This window comes from Zootoca vivipara, chromosome 5 (assembly GCF_965207765.1).
Source record: "Zootoca vivipara chromosome 5, rZooViv2.hap1.1, whole genome shotgun sequence".
Classification (NCBI taxonomy): domain Eukaryota; kingdom Metazoa; phylum Chordata; class Lepidosauria; order Squamata; family Lacertidae; genus Zootoca; species Zootoca vivipara.
The window spans coordinates 81,950,264-81,968,528 of NC_142588.1; the positions used below are offsets into that span (position 1 = coordinate 81,950,264).

The 18,265-nt window shown below is 43.2% G+C and overlaps 1 protein-coding gene across 6 annotated transcripts; it reads left to right on the top strand.

The window, feature by feature from the left end:
- On the top strand, window positions 1-16,695 carry MYNN (myoneurin). Of its 6 annotated transcripts, none has more exons than XM_035133653.3 (8): window positions 1-71; window positions 2,103-2,402; window positions 4,123-4,925; window positions 6,039-6,234; window positions 6,751-6,929; window positions 10,298-10,381; window positions 11,059-11,145; window positions 11,836-16,695. In XM_035133653.3, exons 2-8 carry the CDS (start codon window positions 2,137-2,139, stop codon window positions 12,096-12,098), a joined length of 1,878 nt encoding a protein of 625 aa, XP_034989544.1. In that variant the 5' UTR covers window positions 1-71; window positions 2,103-2,136; the 3' UTR covers window positions 12,099-16,695. The 6 variants fall into 6 exon arrangements, with proteins under 6 accessions (XP_034989544.1, XP_088525965.1, XP_034989545.1 ...); XM_088669839.1 differs by having other exon boundaries at window positions 6,075-6,234; XM_035133654.3 differs by having other exon boundaries at window positions 15-125.
- The last annotated feature ends 1,570 nt before the right edge of the window (window positions 16,696-18,265 follow it).

Here is an 18,265-nt window from a genome sequence, read left to right on the forward strand (position 1 = left end):
GTTCATTTGAGAACGGAAGTGAGATTTCGGCCGCCGGTGCGGGTGGCGTCATCATAAAATGGCGGACTGAGGTGAACAAGGTTCCGCGTCCCCCATCCCCCCACCCCACCCCTGCCCCTCTCCAGGTGTGTTTTCCCCTAGTAGTTCTGAGGGGAGGGAAGAATGGACGGTTGGACGGGACCATTCTGCCGCGCGGGGGGGGGCGGTTCGGGTAGTGGAGAGAAAGGGTGTTTTTATGTGAGGAAAGATAAACAGGATAGGAAGGGCTGCCTCGACGAAGTGCAGGAGGAATGGGGCAGCGCAGAGGGCGAGGGGGGGCGGTGCTCAGGCAGTCAAATATGGGGGGCGGGTGGAAAGGAGCGCTCCTCGCCCACAGTCTATTTCCTGGCAAGACTGCCGCGATCCTGGGATAGATCAGTCGGTAGAGCATGACACTCTTAATCTCAGGGTTGTGGTTTGAACCCCATGTAGGACAAAAAGATTCCTGCCTCCATTTGGAGGGGGCTGGACTAGGTGACCGTCGGGGTCCCTTTCAGCTCTATGGTTCTAGGAAGTAGAGCTGCCATCCTAAGCATGATTATATCTATCTATTTCATCCAATTTATAACCGGTGGATTGGTCAGACAAACAAACCCGCCAAACCCCTCCAAGTGATTTGCAAAAAAGAATTAATAAGAAACAGGAGCCCCTGAACACAGTGGTGACTGCTGCCCCCAAAGCGCTGAGTGAGCTTGTTGGGAAGAGGCATAGTTGGCGTAAGATTACAACAGGCAAGTGCAGTTGCGTACATGCTTGGGGGTCAGTTAAGCAAGCCGGGAGGAATTTACCTGCTAGCTGAACAAGCTGAAATTTACAGTTCAGTTGTGATGGTAACAGTATGGGAGCAAAATGATGTGCTAAATGGGTGGTAGAATTGATGTCAGTTTTCAGGAGTAGGCTGGCTGAGGTTATTGGGGGGTGTCTGTAACCATCCTTGCGCTTGGTTGGACTGAGAAGGCTGGAAGGATGGTGATAATTAAATTACCCCTGTTGGTTTGAGTGTGTACTTTCAGACAAAGGCAGTGGCCTGTGAACACTCCAGAATAGTTACATACTGGATTTCTTTTTGTCTATGGGGATTGTTGAATTTGAGCCCAGTTCATATTTTACAAAGGTTCTATTTAGGAAGTACTTAAAATTACTTATTTTGAGCATTTGTACCCCACTGTTTAGCTGAAAAGGCTCCCAGAATGGCTTACCTACAGTCAGGATTCGAAACTACATCTAACACACCCGTAAATATGTGTGTTCTATATGCAACATATCCATGCAGATTTGCATCCAATTGGATCTTTATCCTAGCAATTTATATTTGGATGCCATATTTTCTTTATGGATGTGCCTTCTTTGTAGGAACTACATGCTGTATGAATAATAACTATGGATAATAGCTATGAGATACTAATCTTTAATTCTTGGCAGAGTAAACAAGACCTACATGATGCAGTCTGGGACAACAACAAAAAAAACCATTGAAATGTGGGACATCAAATTTTCAATAAGTGGTTAAACCACTGAGCCTAGGGCTTGCTGATCAGAAGGTCGGCGGTTCGAATTCCTGTGATGGGGTGAGCTCCCGTTGCTTGGTCCCAGCTCCTGCCAACCTAGCAGTTCGAAAGCACGTCAAAATGCAAGTAGATAAATAGGAACCGCAACAGCGGGAAGGTAAACGGCATTTCCATGTGCTGCTCTGGTTCTCCAGAAGCAGCTTTGTCATGCTGGCCACATGACCTGGAAGCTATATGCCGGCTCCCTCGGCCAATAATGCGAGATGAGCGCGCAACCCCAGAGTCGGTCACGACTGGACCTAATGGTCAGGGGTCCCTTTACCCTTTATCATATAAAAATGATAGTTGTGACCCAAACCAGTCTGTAAAATTTAATAATCTGATTTTAGTGGCAAGTAACAGGAAAACTTGTTGCATGTGATATTGTTCACATAATTTGTCCTTAAGTGCAGGATTGCTTAAAAGTTTAAGATCCTTGAGTGGGAACTATAGTACATCTATATTCTTTTCTGAGCCTGGCATACTGATACTAAATATGTTCCTTTGCCTTCTCAGACCAAAGCAAGGAAGCTGTGTCTCAATACCCAAAATGCAGTATTCCCATCACTGTGAGCACCTACTGGAGAGACTGAACAAACAGCGAGAGGTGGGCTTCCTTTGTGACTGCACCATCGTTATTGGTGAATGCCAGTTTAAAGCTCACCGAAATGTTCTGGCTTCCTTTAGCGAGTACTTTGGGGCTTTTTACAGGGATACTTCGGAGAGTAACATATTTTTGGATCAGAATCAAGTGAAGGCTGATGGATTTCAGAAACTTCTGGAGTTCATATATACAGGAGATTTAAACCTTGACAGGTAATACAATAAGGCTGGGCATTTGTCTGCAGAGTATTCGGAATAAGACATTCACAGAGAACTAAAAAGACAGGTTGCTGCCTGACGGCTTGCAATTTAAGTTGACATGTCACGAATTGAGAGAGGGCAAAGAGGTCAGAGAATACAACTAGGATATGCAAGGATAATGCCACCCACCTGATAGTTGATGTCGCTACGGTTTCAGGCTCCTCATTCAAGAGAGTAACTGTCTGTTTCATAGGCCAATATTATAACATAAGGATGCAAACACTAATTCTAGTTTTGCCAGAGATTATTTAAGGGAACAGTTTCTCAACCTAGTTCGCCTTTGCCCCCCAGAGGGATATAAATAGCAAATGGAAGGGAACTGAGGGCTAAACTATAAGTGATGCCCTTGAGTGCATTACTTTTCTTTCAGAAATGAGCAGCATAATCTACTAGATCCAGATCATGACCCTGGTTTAGTGGGGCTTCAGCCCTTTACTCCCCGTGCCTGCAATTTACACAGAATTCAGTTCCCATTGGACTGTGATCATCTTGGGCCTGCACTGCCTCTGTTTTAGTACTATACTGCAACCTCAGTTGTTGCATTGCAAGCAGCTGCTTAAAGATGTTCCCTATTTCCACACCCTCCCTCCTCAGGGACATGGGTGGTGCTGTGGTCTAAACCACTGAGCCTCTTGAGCCTGCTGATGGGGAGGTTGGCGGTTTGAATCCACACTATGTCAGGAAGGTAAACAGCGTTTTCATGCACTGGCTTCTTTCATGGTGTTCTGTTGCGTCAGAAGCAGTTTAGTCATGCTGGCCACATGATTTGGAAAACACCTGCTCCCTTGGCCTGAAGCGAGATGGGTGCTGCACCCCATAGTTGCCTTTGACTGGACTTAACCGTCCAGGGGTCATTGACCTTACCTTTTTTATTACTCTTCCTCCACTATGCATATCAGCCATTTTCTTCCATGCATCCTGAGGCAAAGGCAAAAGTTATAAGAAGTAAGGGGTCACTGAGAAAAGGTAAGCAGAAATAGAGGCTTTTGCAAAGACTATTATTGCCTGAGTCAAGACACAGGGAAATTGTGAAAGAAGGGGAGGGGCTTTTCGTGAATTTCAGTTGATTTCCCAGTTGTGAAGAAAATGGGCTTAAGGGGTCTTTTGTGCAGCAGCAACGAGCCTGTGGGTGAGACCAGTGTTACTTGTCCTTTAGTTTTGACCAGTTTCAAAATATAAACACTTGATGATTTTCAAAATATTAGGATTACTGACTGTGGTCTTGAGATGTGTGGCTCATACTTAACACCTTTCCTAGGATTTAATATATTTATTTTAATCAAATTCTTAACTTTAGCTCTCATGTTTGATTATGGAAAACTTATGTTTCTAATAACCTGGTTATAAACTGGATCTGAAGGGCACCTTTTGGATAGTGGGATCTGAACCTGAGTCTCTGTTGTGCAAATTAGATGTTCAACCACGGCACCACACTGGAAAAGAGCAGTGGTTGATGAGAACTCTTATTAAATTCAGCTTTTAAACTAGATTATTTTTAAAGGAATATGTAATACATTTGATTTTTTTAAAAAAATGAAAAATTCCAGTCTATATTATAAAAACCTGATTTCAAGCTTCACCAGTTTCTATCCACTTAGTATTTATGCTAATTCTATAAGACAGCCTGTTTTCTTCAGCTGGTACATTCCCATTTAACCTTTTTCCCTTGCAGCTGGAATGTTAAAGAAATACATCAGGCTGCCGACTATCTCAAAGTGGAGGAGGTGGTCACTAAATGTAAAATAAAGATGGAAGACTTTGCTTTTATTGCTAATCCCTCTTCTACAGAAATCTCTAGTATCACTGGGAATATTGCATTGAACCAGCAGACTTGCCTGCTAACCCTTCGTGACTATAACAGCCAAGAGAGATTGGATTCCCCTTCAGTGGACACGGTGCAGTCCCCAGTCTTGATAGCAACCACAGGGAAAAAATCTCTTCAAACCAAAAAGCGAAAGAAGGCCTTCAGCTCTCCCAAAAACCTGCCAAACAAGCCAGCACAATATCCAAGTGATGCTGCAGAGAACTCTGCAGTGGAGATGTTTTTAGATGCAAATAAGCTCGCCACAGAGATCACGGAGCAAGCTGCCCAAGGTGGGGATAATTCTGAGCTGCAGCTTACACCTGTGGTGGAGAGTGAAACCTTTGCTGCGCAGGAGATCCTTGTCCAGACGATGACTATGAAGTCCAAACGGGGTAAAGCGCAGCAGGATTGTGCTTTGAAGGAGCACTGCTTGTCCAACATCGCCAGTGACAAGAACTCTTACCAGCTGGAAAGCTCAGGAGAGGAACTGGATCCGAAATACCCCAAGGCCAAGCCAGTGTGTAACACCTGTGGCAAGGTGTTTTCCGAAGCTAGTAGTCTGAGGCGGCACATGAGGATCCACAAAGGAGTCAAACCGTACGTGTGCCAGCTCTGTGGGAAGGCCTTTACGCAGTGCAACCAGCTGAAAACACATGTAAGAACCCATACAGGTAGGCTCCTTGCTTTGTGTTGGGAGTTGCCTCTTGTGAAAGTGAGCAGAAAGACCCTCATTCTCTCCCAGAGAAGTTGCTTTCCCTTCTTCAGTATTGTGGGTTGATAGTTGCTTTTGAATGATTATGGCAATATTGTGAGTGGAATATTCCTTACCGCCAATGTTTTATTTTTATCAAATTTGTACAATTACTATTTTTTTAAGATTCCCCTACACTGGCATTGCAGGGGACTACTTTCTTCCACATCAAGTTACAAATACCAATAGCTTGCTCATTTATTCAAACCATAAAGGGCCATGTCTGTGCGATAAAGCACATGCTCTGCATGCATAAGGTCGATTCCTGACATATCTAAGTAGGGCTGTGGAATACTCTGATCTGAAACCTAGGTGAGCCAGGGTCTATCATTGTACAGTAACTGATGAACCAATGGTCTTGCTCAGTATAGGTCAGTTTCATATGCTCATTAACCGTATTAGGCATGGATTGTGTTACTGTACACTATAAACCATATTCATTTTCTTTTGCCTCTAGTACAAGCCTGCAGACTTGTGACCAAGCAGCCATGTGTGGCACGTTACTGCTGCTGGCTTGATAAACACCATTTCTTGCTACCCAGCTGTAATTACAAAGGCAGCAGTGTTAACATACCTCTGCCAGGCGTCAGTACACAACTACGGTGATGTGTTCAGCTTGGTGACACACAATGCTTATACCAGTATTTTTGGTAGTCTTTTTAAACTGTTTGTTGTGGGAGCCGCAATATAATAATAATAATAATAGTAATAATAATATTATTATTTATACTCTGCCCATTGGCTGGGTTTCCCCAGCCACTCTGGGTGGCTCCCAACAGAATATTCCTATTAATAATAAAAGCAACAACATCAAACATTTAAAACTTCCCTAAACAGGGCTGCCTTCAGATGTCTTCTAAAAGTCAGATAGTTGTTTATTTCCTTGACATTTGGAATAGTTATTTAGGGCCCTATCTGCTCAAATTTATACACGGTCAAGTAGTCTTTGACATACTTTCCCTTTATGCCGAACTTTGCCCCCATCCTCCGGTTTGCTGTCGCTTCTCATCTGAAAAACCTCATCCTTCACAAGACACTGCTAAAGCAAGCAGCTCAATTCTCTACACAGGTGAAAAGCCATACAAATGTGAACTCTGTGACAAAGGCTTTGCTCAAAAATGCCAGCTGGTTTTCCACAGCCGCATGCATCACGGGGAGGAGAAACCGTACAAGTGTGATGCCTGCAACCTGCAGTTTGCAACCTCTAGCAATCTGAAGATTCATGCCAGGTGAGTAAAAGGACTTCATCTGAAACTGACCGCTTAAGTTAGGGAGCTTAGGTCCCCCCCCCCCCATGCATTCAGAGAATGCATATGGGTATACAATGTGAAGGGGGCACAGGCTGTGTGCCTGCACACCATCTGTACCCGTTGTTTCCTTGTCCCCTCTCTGACCTTCCCACATTGAATGGGAAAGTCTGAAGGCAGATACTTCCTGCTTTCAGCTGAATGTGTGGGTAATCCTTCCCATGGTCATGAATCCTGATAATGCAGGGGTTCCCATTCAAGGGGAGGACTCTTAAGTACATTCACCTGAGCACACAATCCCCCTTCAGACCTTCCTGGTCAATGCAGGAAAGTTGGGGGTAGAGCCAACTGGAACATGGAACACGAGCTAGCCTACGCAGCCTGACGTCCCTTCTGCTATTTATGCCTGCATGTGTTCTTTGACCGTTTTAATAGGGCTGTTGTCCAGGGAAACCGATTGGTGTACCAGTAGAATCTAACAAGCTCCTTTCCTTTTAGGAAGCACAGTGGAGAAAAACCATATGTCTGCGATAGATGTGGGCAGCGATTTGCACAGGCAAGCACACTGACATATCATGTGCGGCGGCATACAGGAGAAAAGCCGTATGTCTGTGACACCTGTGGGAAAGCCTTTGCAGTCTCAAGTTCACTCATCACTCATTCAAGAAAGCATACAGGTGAGATCCAAAGTGGAAGACACGAGAGAGATGGTGAAACCAAATTGCATAGAGTGCTATAGATATGGAACGGGAAGTGTATGGCCTTGTAGGGCAGTGCAACAGGCAAGAAAATATGCAAAGTGTAAATGAGTTTACCTGTTCTTGCCTGCTTTATTGCCTGCTGAGCTAAACACCATGATAAGCCCAGCTTTCATTTGGCAACCATGCCACTATGAACACACCTGATCTTAAAAGCTAAGGGGTGGTGGTGGAGATAGATTGTTTGAGAATACCAGAGGTGCTTGAGGTTAAATGAGGTGCTTGAGGTCAACAGCAGAGCTCAGCAAAAGAATGCATACTTTGCATGCATGATTTTCTAGAAATCTCGTGAATAGAGATTAGGCAAAATCTCAGAGATGCTTTAGAATCATAGAATCATAGAATCATAGAGTTGGAAGAGACCACAAGGGCCATCCAGTCCAACCCCCTGCCAAGCAGGAAACACCATCAAAGCATTCCTGACAGATGGCTGTCAAGCCTCTGCTTAAAGACCTCCAAAGAAGGAGACTCCACCACACTCCTTGGCAGCAAATTCCACTGCCGAACAGCTCTTACTGTCAGGAAGTTCTTCCTAATGTTTAGGTGGAATTTTCTTTCTTGTAGTTTGAATCCGTTGCTCCGTGTCCGCTTCTCTGGAGCAGCAGAAAACAACATTTCACCCTCCTCTATATGACATCCTTTTATATATTTGAACATGGCTATCATATCACCCCTTAACCTTCTCTTCTCCAGGCTAAACATACCCAGCTCCCTAAGCCGTTCCTCATAAGGCATCGTTTCCAGGCCTTTGACCATTTTGGTTGCCCTCTTCTGGACACGTTCCAGCTTATCAGTATCCTTCTTGAACTGTGGTGCCCAGAACTGGACACAGTACTCCAGGTGAGGTCTGACCAGAGCAGAATACAGTGGTACTATTACTTCCCTTGATTTAGATGCTATACTCCTATTGATGCAGCCCAGAATTGCATTGGCTTTTTTAGCTGCTGCATCACACTGCTGACTCATGTCAAGTTTGTGGTCTACCAAGACTCCTAGATCCTTTTCACATGTACTGCTCTCAAGCCAGGTGTCTCCCATCCTGTACTTGTGCCTTTCATTTTTTTTGCCCAAGTGTAGTACAGTACTTTACATTTCTCCTTGTTAAAATTCATCTTGTTTGCTTTGGCCCAGTTGTCTAATCTGTTAAGGTCATTCTGAAGTGTGATCCTGTCCTCTGGGGTGTTAGCCACCCCTCCCAATTTGGTGTCATCTGCAAACTTGCTCAGGATGCCCTCAAGCCCATCATCCAAGTCATTGATAAAGATGTTGAACAAGACTGGGCCCAAGACAGAACCCTGTGGCACCCCACTAGTCACTACTCTCCAGGATGAGGAGGAGCCATTGATGAGCACCCTTTGGGTTCGGTCAGTAAGCCAGTTACAAATCCACTGAATGGTAGCATTGTCTAGCCCAAATTTTACCAGCTTCTTTACAAGAATATCATGGGGCACCTTGTCAAAGGCCTTGCTGAAATCAAGATAGGCTACATCCACAGCGTTCCCTTCATCTACCAGGCTTGTAATTCTGTCAAAAAATGAGATCAGATTAGTCTGACATGACTTATTTTTCAGAAACCCATGCTGACTTTTAGTGATCACAGAGTTTCTTTCTAGGTGCTCACAGACTGTTTGCTTAATGATCTGCTCTAGAATCTTTCCTGGTATTGATGTCAGGCTGACTGGGCGGTAATTGTTTGGGTCCTCTCTTTTCCCCTTTTTGAAAATAGGGACAACATTTGCCCTCCTCCAGTCTTCTGGAACTTCGCCTGTTCTCCAGGAATTTTCAAAGATTATTGCTAGTGGTTCTGAAATCACCTCTGCCAGTTCTTTTAATACTCTTGGATGTAGTTCATCTGGCCCTGGAGACTTGAATACATCTAAACTAGCCAAGTATTCTTGTACTACCTCCTTACTTATTCTGGGCTGTGTTTCCCCTGCTGAATCATCTGCTCCATATTCTTCAGGTCAGGCATTGTTTTCTTTCTTGGAGAAGACTGAGGCAAAGAAGGCATTGAGGAGTTCTGCCCTTTCTCTGTCCCCTGTTTGCATTTCACCATCTTCTCCTCTGAGTGACCCCACTGTTTCCTTGTTCTTCCTTTTGCTACGGACATACCCATAAAAGCCCTTTTCGTGGCTTTTAACCTGTCTGGCGAGCCTGAGTTCATTCTGTGCTTTAGCTTTTCTGACTTTGTCTCTACACGTGCTGGCTATATGTTTGAATTCCTCTCTGGAGATTTCCCCCCTTTTCCATTTTTTGTACATATTCCTTTTAAATCTTAACTCAGTCAAAAGTTCTTTAGATAGCCAGCCTGGCTTCTTTAGGCACCTTCCATGTTTCCATCTCATTGGTATTGCCTGAAGTTGTGCTTTTAATATCTCCCTTTTAACAAACTCCCAACCATCATGAACTCCCTTCCCTTTTAGTATTACTGTCCATGGGATTTCACCCAGCGTTTCCCTAAGTTTTCTGAAGTCGGCTTTCTTAAAGTCTAGAATTTGAGTCTTAGTATGCTTGGTTACTCCTTTCCGCTGGATAATAAACTCCAGAAGAGCATGGTCACTCCCACCTAATGATCCTGCCACTTCTACCCCACTAACCAAGTCATCACTATTGGTTAGGACCAGATCTAAAATGGCTGATCCTCTTGTTGCTTCTCCCACTTTCTGGACAATGAAGTTGTCTGCAAGGCCAGTGAGGAATCTGTTCGACCTTATGCTCTTGGCTGAGTTTGACATCCAACAAATATCAGGATAGTTGAAATCCCCCATTACTACTATCTCACTTCCTTTTGAATGCTTGGCCATCTGTTCCAGGAAGGCATCATCTGTGTCCTCAGTTTGGCTTGGGGATCTATAGTAAACTCCCACAATGAGACCACTGTTATTTTTCTCTCCCTTAATTTTGACCCAGATACTCTCAATTTGGCTTTGAAGTTTTAAATCCTGGATCTCTTCACAGGTATACACATCCCTAACATATAAAGCTACTCCTCCTCCTTTCCTATTTGGTCTATTTCTCTTAAATAGATTGTATCCCTCTATTACTATATTCCAGTCATGAGACTCATCCCACCAGGTTGAGAACTGCTGCTAGTCTGGGTGGATGTATGTGTGACCTTCCAACTGGTGAGCCCAAGAGACTCAGTGGTTTAGACCACAGCACCACCCGCATCTGTGTCTACTAATAGCGGAGAATGAAGTGTGTCCATACACTTGAGATTTCATGAGGTCTTCACATGCATTATTGCTAGGTTGTGTACTGAGTTCATCCACTCCTTTTCCCTATAGGAGAGAAACCTTATATATGTGGAATTTGTAGCAAAAGCTTCATTTCTTCAGGAGAGCTCAGCAAGCATTTTCGGTCCCATACAGGTTAGTTTTCAGGCGTGCTCCTCCCTCTTACCTTTTCCATGCCCTGTATGCAGGTTTGTGCTTACTCAAAGTCATTTAATGTCAAATAGTTAAATGATAGTATACTACACATCATCTAGTTTCAGTTAGCATGATCCTCCTACCTACCTTTCTAATTGTCTGTATTAGAAGGGCCATAACTTAGAGGTAGAGCATCTGCCTTGCAAGGAGGAGGTCTCAGGTTCAATTCCTGGCATCTCCAGGCTGGGTTGGGAGAAACTTCTGTCTGAAATCCTGGAGCTTCTGCCAGTCAGTGTAGACAATTCTGAGCTAGAGGGACCAACAGTCTGACATTGTATGAGGGAGCTTCCTATATGTATGTGAACTGCGGATTATGATCTTTATATGTAATTCTCTAATAAAGAATTGTGAAATGATAGCAATTCCACATTAAATGTGCTCTTGTCCTCTGGTATTGGACACCAGTTTTGAAGGAATCGAAAAGCCTTATGCCTGAGAATCAAAGTCACTTTGTAACTTGTTATTTCCTAAACAAGTTGTTTCCCTTAAGCAACTTTGCCATAGAAACCTGGGTGGAGTTTGAGATGAAGTGGCTATAGAAACTTGTTTTTGGTTGTGGGAAGCCCTTAGGATTGCACTGCACATCTATGAAGTCTAATTGACAATTTTTGTTTAAGGTGAAAGACCATTTGTCTGTGAGCTGTGTGGAAACTCCTACACAGATATAAAAAACCTAAAGAAACACAAAGCAAAGGTTCATGCAGGTAAGTGCTGGTTATTTAAGAACTAATATCTACTACTTGTGGAATCACAGGTAAAAAGGTTAGCTGTTCAGCAATGCCACCCAAAGACTAACTTAGCCATACTAAAATGGTGGATTCTTTGGACTGTGCCTCCGTATACTCTGTGGTTAATCCAGTCTCAAAAGTGCTGCCAATGGGAGACCCGCTACCCTTTGCCAAGAGTGTCAACCCTGTACGTTAATAATGTGATGAAGGAATGGCATTGCTGAGCCTGCCTAGGTACATGTTTAGGTCCCCTACTAGCTGTCATGTATGAAGATGCACTTGACTTTATAGGGCAGATACCTGAAATGAACTAATCTAGTACCAAATTCCGTCATAATGAAAATACTGGTTTTGAGGTGGTGGTTCTGAGATTCTCCTTCCCTCCACCCAAATCTGTAATGAGATTAGTCCTTGAAGTCAGGGCCATCAGTCATTCAGTTATGGAATTTTGCTGATAATTCTTGTAGCCCAAACGTGAACTTTAAATCCCAGTTACAAGTTTTGTTTTCAGGTTTACAATAGACATCTATGAAGGCTTGAAGACTAGTAAATAGTAGTGAGTGTTCTTGAATCATTTGCAGGGGGAAATCATATCTTCTCTTCCTGGGTCTTCCTGTGCACAACTTTTAGCAATGAACACAATTTTAGTTCTGTTTGCTTTCACAGGTTCGGAGAACCCTCTGGATCCCATCACACTTGACCATTCCTTCAATGATCAAGACTCCATTCCAAATGAGAAAAGCCCTTTGCTGGAATCTGCTGATGTGAAGCCTTCAGATATAGCATTACCTCTCCCCTTTGGAACAGAGGACCATCAAGTTCTGTTGCCTGTCACAGATAGTCAGTCACCCCAGTCAGACACACTTTTGAGGTCTACCATCACTGGCTATTCAGAACCTCAGTTTATTTTCCTCCAGCAGTTGTATTGACATCCTGCACATGATGAAAACTCGCAGAAAACTTTGACCACGAGAGCTTCTTTGGTAAAGGGAACGTAATCATGCAAGTTGTTATCGAGCTGGACTTCATATAGGTTTCAAATAGGGACATTTGAAAACGCACCTGTTTTTTTCTTCCTTATATTTTGGTAGCCATTCTTTTTGTTATGTAACAAAATCAGGATAGAATTATTGTATTTATGGAAGATAGATACTTCCTTTTTTCTTTAGTAACACATGCCTTAAGAATTATCAGTCAGTTCACGCTGGAGGTCTCCTTCATTGTTCATGCAGAAGCTAATTCTATGTAGCCAAGATGTTTACTCTGCGTTGTCCGCCCCGCCCCCCCCCACCATTGGCTTTCTTCAAAGTGAAAATTGACAGGTGTGCATCATTTCTCTATTTTGCGTAGATTTTGGTTCTGCTAGTGATGAAGGGCCAGAAACTATATGTGAGCATTAAAACTGTGTCCCAATACCTGGAAATCTTTAGTAAATTCCCTGACTTTGGATATTTTTGTAGCTGTTGCCCCCTCAACACAGTTTTGAGTGTATTTTAATAGCTATAAGGATTTTAAACTTTTTATTTACAACAAGAAATGAAAGTTGAGATTCTCAGGAAGCTAGATTCTGTACCCAGCACCATATTTTGACCCTTTCTCACACTCCTCAGCAGATCTGCAGCAAACGCACAACCTTCCGAGTATGTAGCTGTTTTATACAGGTATTCAGATTCCTGTAGTTATGATCAATGTTGGGTTAGTTTTCTGTTGAATGATTTTTAGGAAACACTTATGGAGTAGTTCTTGGCCTTCAAGTTCAGTATTGTAGGACATGGAAGTGCCCATGTTGCCTCATCATTTTACAGTGCAAATACCATTTTTTTTCTTTTATGTAACGGCATCTTCTCATTCAAGGTTTCATATTTCTCGCCTTCTGAATTTCTGGGCTTAGAAAGAAGGGTCAGTTTTGTTGCAGTGTCAGTGGGAAATCTTCCTTCAGAAGGCCCCCCCCTCCCCCCTCCCCAATGAAATAGCTTTTTCCATGGGCCTGTTTGAGATCAGGAAGCTCAAAGCAGCTTAAGGGGAGTGCAGGCAGCGGTAGAGTGTTGGCAAAATGTTTCATGGGAAGAAAACGAACAAATACACACACTGCTATGATAAATCAAGCCCCTGCCCATGATAAATTCTAAAGTGCCCTGCAAAAAGGGACAGAAAAACAGAAGCCTCATTTGCAAGTAAGAAACATTTTGAGAAGCTGGAGGACAGGTTTTTGCACAGCACTACAGAAAACTTGTTGGGTCCATATTTTAGAGGAAGTAACCTGCTAGTGCCATCAGAATATCCCGACTAGTCTAGGATTCTGTTCCCAGTTTTGGCTAGTAAGATGCTTTCCAAGAAGCTTGGAATACCGTGTATACCGTGCCAAGACGATATTGTAGAGTTGGAAAAGGTTCAGAAAATGTGGAAGGGCTGAATAGAGCGACTCTTCTGTGAAGAAAAGTTGCAGCGTTTGGTTTTTTTTTTTTTAGTTTAGTGCAAAGGCAAGTAAGAGATGGCATGATAGAAGTTTATAATATGGTGCATGGCATGGGGAAAGAGGATGGAGAAAAGTTTTGCTTCTCGTAACACTATAGAGTTTGTGGACATCCAGTGGAGCTGAATGTTGGAAGATTCAGGACAGATAAAAGAAAGTTAGTGCCTCACACAGCGCATAGTTACACTATGGAACTCACTCCCATAGGAGGCAGTGATGGCTACCAACTTAAATGGCTTTCAAAGAGGATTAGACAAATTCAAGGATAAGGCTATTGATGGCTACTTGCCATGATGGCTATTCTCTGTATCCATGAACAGAGGCAGAAACATTTCTGAATACCAGTTGCTAGAATACTGCAGGAACGGGAAGTACTCTTGTGCTTGGGTCCTGCTTGCGGGTTTCCCACAGGCATTTGGTTGACCACTGAGAAAAGCATCCAGCAGGCTCTTACGTTCTTAAGTTCCGCAGCAGGGCTTGACGAAGATGGCTATCCCTTGTTTGTTCCTAGCTTTTGATAATTGGAGGATGGAGGTTCCATTATTGGCTGTTGTATCTAATAGATATTGATGGTCCTGTTCTCACTCAGTTTCCCTTGAGGTGCTCTGAATTAAGTATGCAAAGTGGAAGTGTTGGAATAAATGGGTGATTATTTTTAGTGGTTCATCAGCATCGGCATCCATACAAGATCACTTACCGGTAGAAGTTCAAGTTTTACACTGTGTAGAATAATGAAGTTGCCTATTACAGAGCCAGTTTGGCACTGAAGTCTTGAAGCATCCAGCTGGGAAAGAGATAAAATCGAAGATCTGTTTGGGGCAGGATTAGTGGTGCCCCCTGGAATAGGGTCACATGTATGCTGCCCAAATTAAATGCATTTCTGTAGAAAGGTCACCAAATTCCAACATTGGAATACAAGAAGCTATTTCACCCATCTTCCCAGTGGTTCCTCTTGCTTTATCATCGCTGCAGCTTCCGTCTCTCTAACTGCATGCCAGCTATTGAACCTGGTTTAATATGCAAAACATACTCTGCCATCTGATTGTCTTGTCCATGTTTTCAAGATATTTGGTGACTTTTTGGCATGAATGAAACCGAGATAAATGGGTGAATGGTTTGAAGCTGTCTACAAGCATTTATCTGCAGTCATGGGGGTTTATATTTGGAGAGAATGGCTGTAGCTTAGTGGTGGAGCCCCTGTTTTGCATGCAAAAGGTCCCAGGTTCAACCCCCTAGCATCTCCAGAGAGGGCTGGGAAAGAACTGTCCAAAATCCTTTAGAGCCACTGCCAGTCAGTGTAGACAACACTGAGCTAGATGGACCAATGGTATTAGCCAGCTTCCTTTGTTCCTATTCGAGCTAGAAATCCCATTTCTCCTATGATGCTTCAGAAACCATATCCCATGCCTGATAATGCATGCTTGCCTAGTAAATCCACAAGGTATGCAGAATACTCAATAGCCTCTGACCCTTGCTTCCACAGCTTCGAGAGGTTGCAGCGCATGTCAGATAAGACCATCTTGTAGCAGCCCAAGTGCTGTCCTCTTAGGCCACAATGCAAAGACTTCAGCATAGTAGCAGGTTGTGCACCTGTATCTGCTTTTGGGGATACAGTGGTACCTCTGGTCAAGAACTTAATTCGTTCCAGAGATCCGTTCTTAACCTGAAACTGTTCTTAACATTAAGCACCACTTTAGTTAATGGGGCCTCCTGCTGCTGCCACGCTGCCAGAGCACGATTTCTGTTCTCATCCTGAAGCAAAGTTCTTAACCTGAGGTACTATTTCTGGGTTACTGGAGTTTGTAACCTGAAGCGTTTGTAACCTGAGGTACCACTGTACTTCTTAACCTCTGTTCTAATTAAAGCACTTAGCAACTCTTTTGACATGGTTAGGGAAAGAGAAAGTGGGCTGCATGTATGACATTTGACACCAATTTCCCCCAAACAGGTGATGATCATCTTTGTATACGGTAGTGCTGGAATATTATGCATGTGTCTCCATGGGGGCTAGTTATGGTTGTATCTTCTTTTGCATGCCATTTTCTCCAGCCACTTTGCTTTCCTGATGAGGGAAATTAAAAACAAAACAAAAAACAAAAACCCTAAATTTGGGTGGAAAAGACCTGATCGTACTAAGTTGCTGTTAGCACAAACGGGCTGTGTCTGTCTTCTGCAAAATATTCTGGACCTATTTCTTTACAATATGACTGCAACAACTAACCATCTTCTTGAAAAAAGCATACTGTAGTGTATGCATATTTGATATGAATGTTTTTGCAATTTTTTGGGTGTCACTTTTAAAAATGGTTTTGGACTTTTAAAAAACCTCTTCTTAGATTTATAGTAGACCTTACTTAGCTATTTAATATTTATAAAGATGTTTTACTTTGTAGAACTCATTTGTCTTTTGTACATGAATATATTTTTAAAGAAACCATTGTTTGACTCCCCCTCTTGTAACACTACACAGGCTCTGGGAGAGCTAGAATCTATTGCAGCAATAATTGAATAAACAGTGCTTTTTGTTTCTAAACTGAAGTGTTTACCTGTGATATCAAGAAATCTTGGGCTGTTAAGCTAGGGTGACCACTTAAAAATACTTACTCAATAAATTATGGCCTACTGATAATACAGTAGTTAAAGAGTGTGATCAGCTTGGTTCTATAGAAGTTGCATCTTAGTAAGCAATATAGGGATATGTTACACACATCCTTTCTGTCGTTTATTGCTCCTAAGTCTTGTTTGGGAGTTTGAAGCTTTGCAGTGATAAGATGCTCAACATGGAGACATGTTTAAGGAAAGGGAATACTTAAACCTTTTTTTGGTTCTTGGAATGTTACTAGTTCTGGCACCATAACAATTCCAAGACTGGACATTCTGAGGAGCTGTTGTGAATCCTCTCTGGTTTAAATTATTTCTGAAGTACTTTGTCATGGGTGTTTGTGTGTATATAGCTCACCTCTTGCTTTTATACTCCCTTCTGAGGGATTATGTACATAAATTTGCAACATTTTAATGTTTAGACCTGAATAAAACTTTGTTTTGTAACCCTTCTTTGTTCCTCTTGTTGCTCATTTAGCTATAAATAACTGAAGGGAACAAGTGGTTTGAAAAAGCTTCGTCCCAGAATGATCTATGAGTGAGTCCTAAGCAAAAGCACAACTGTAATTTGACAGGAAAGTAGAATAATGTCTTACACCGGTAACATTCTGTTATTGCTTTGACTGTAACAGGCTTTTTCCTCAATCCCATTTAATACCATTGTGGACAGCAGCTAAACTACCAGTAAATCAAAGAATTTTTGGCATTTTGGTTTCGTGTTTTGAAAGTGAGTTATTGGGGAACATTGATTTGTAGACACTTATATAAACGTTAGGGATCCAGGTGGCGCTGTGGTTAAACCACTGAGCCTAGGGCTTACTGATCAGAAGGTCGGCGGTTCGAATCCCTGTGACAGGGTGAGCTCCCGTTGCTTGGTCCCAGCTCCTGCCAACCTAGCAGTTCGAAAGCACGTCAAAATGCAAATAGATAAATAGGAACCGCTACAGCGGGAAGGTAAACGGCGTTTCCATGTGCTGCTCTGGTTTGCCAGAAGCGGCTTTGTCATGCTGGCCACATGACCTGGAAGCTATACGCCGGCTCCCTCGGTCAATAGTGCGAGATGAGCGCGCAACCCCAGAGTCGGTCACAACTGGACCTAATGGTCAGGGGTCCCTTTACCTTTACCTATATAAACGTTACCATTGTGCAGTGGGCTAGTTTCTGCACACACAGTCAGGCAAGGAAGCATTATCAAGAGTACAAGCAGATGTGGGGAACCTCTGGCCGCTGGCCATGCTTGCTGGGGCTGATGGAACATCTGTAGGGACATGGATTCCCCATACCTGCAGTCCAAGAGCACATTTCAGGCACCCAAAAACCCTTAAAGGACCTGGGGGGTGGGTGGGGAGTGGCCAGATTAGAGAGGCCTAGAGGACTACATTTGGCCCTGGTGCTAAATGAGAAGGGTGCCTGCGACACTGCCAGAGGTCTGGTTCACACATATAAATCAGCAACTGCAAGTGTTGATTGGCATGGGTGAAAGAACCACAAATGTTCTATCACCACAGCTGCATTGCTAACAGTGACCAAAACATAATGCTTGCCAATGAAGATGGCACATTCAGTATAGCAAGGCTTGAGAAATCAAATAATGCATTTGTACCAGTCCATAGATGGCTAATAGTATGGAGTAAAAGGGCAGGGACTGCGAAAAAGGAGAGGATGCTGCAAGCGAGTCTCATTGTACTAATCAGACCCTACCTGGTCTCTTGGTGCCTGTATAGCAGGGGTAGGAAACTTGCCGTCTTCTGGATGTTGGTGGACTCCCAACTGCCATCAGCCCCAGCCAGCATAGGCAATGATCAAGGATGATTGGAGATGTAGTGCAGCAACATCGAGTAAGTCACAGGTTTGCCCCCCCCCAAGCTGTAAATGATGAGCTTGCCACTTAAGATCTTGTCTCTAGCCATTAAGTCTATCTTTGTACAATTCTAATAGCTTTCAAAATAGGATTAACAGGAGCGTAATGCATTCACTGAAAGCCAGTGTCAATGAATGTATAAAATTCAGTGTAGTTCAGAC

Excerpts from the sequence above, each read along its gene's own strand:
- MYNN (XM_035133653.3), top strand. The coding sequence starts at position 2,137 with ATGCAGTATTCCCATCACTGTGAGCACCTACTGGAGAGACTGAACAAA. Across the intron at positions 6,930-10,297 it reads TCATTCAAGAAAGCATACAG|GAGAGAAACCTTATATATGT; the intron begins GTGAGATCCAAA and ends TTTTCCCTATAG. Across the intron at positions 11,146-11,835 it reads CAAAGCAAAGGTTCATGCAG|GTTCGGAGAACCCTCTGGAT; the intron begins GTAAGTGCTGGT and ends TTGCTTTCACAG.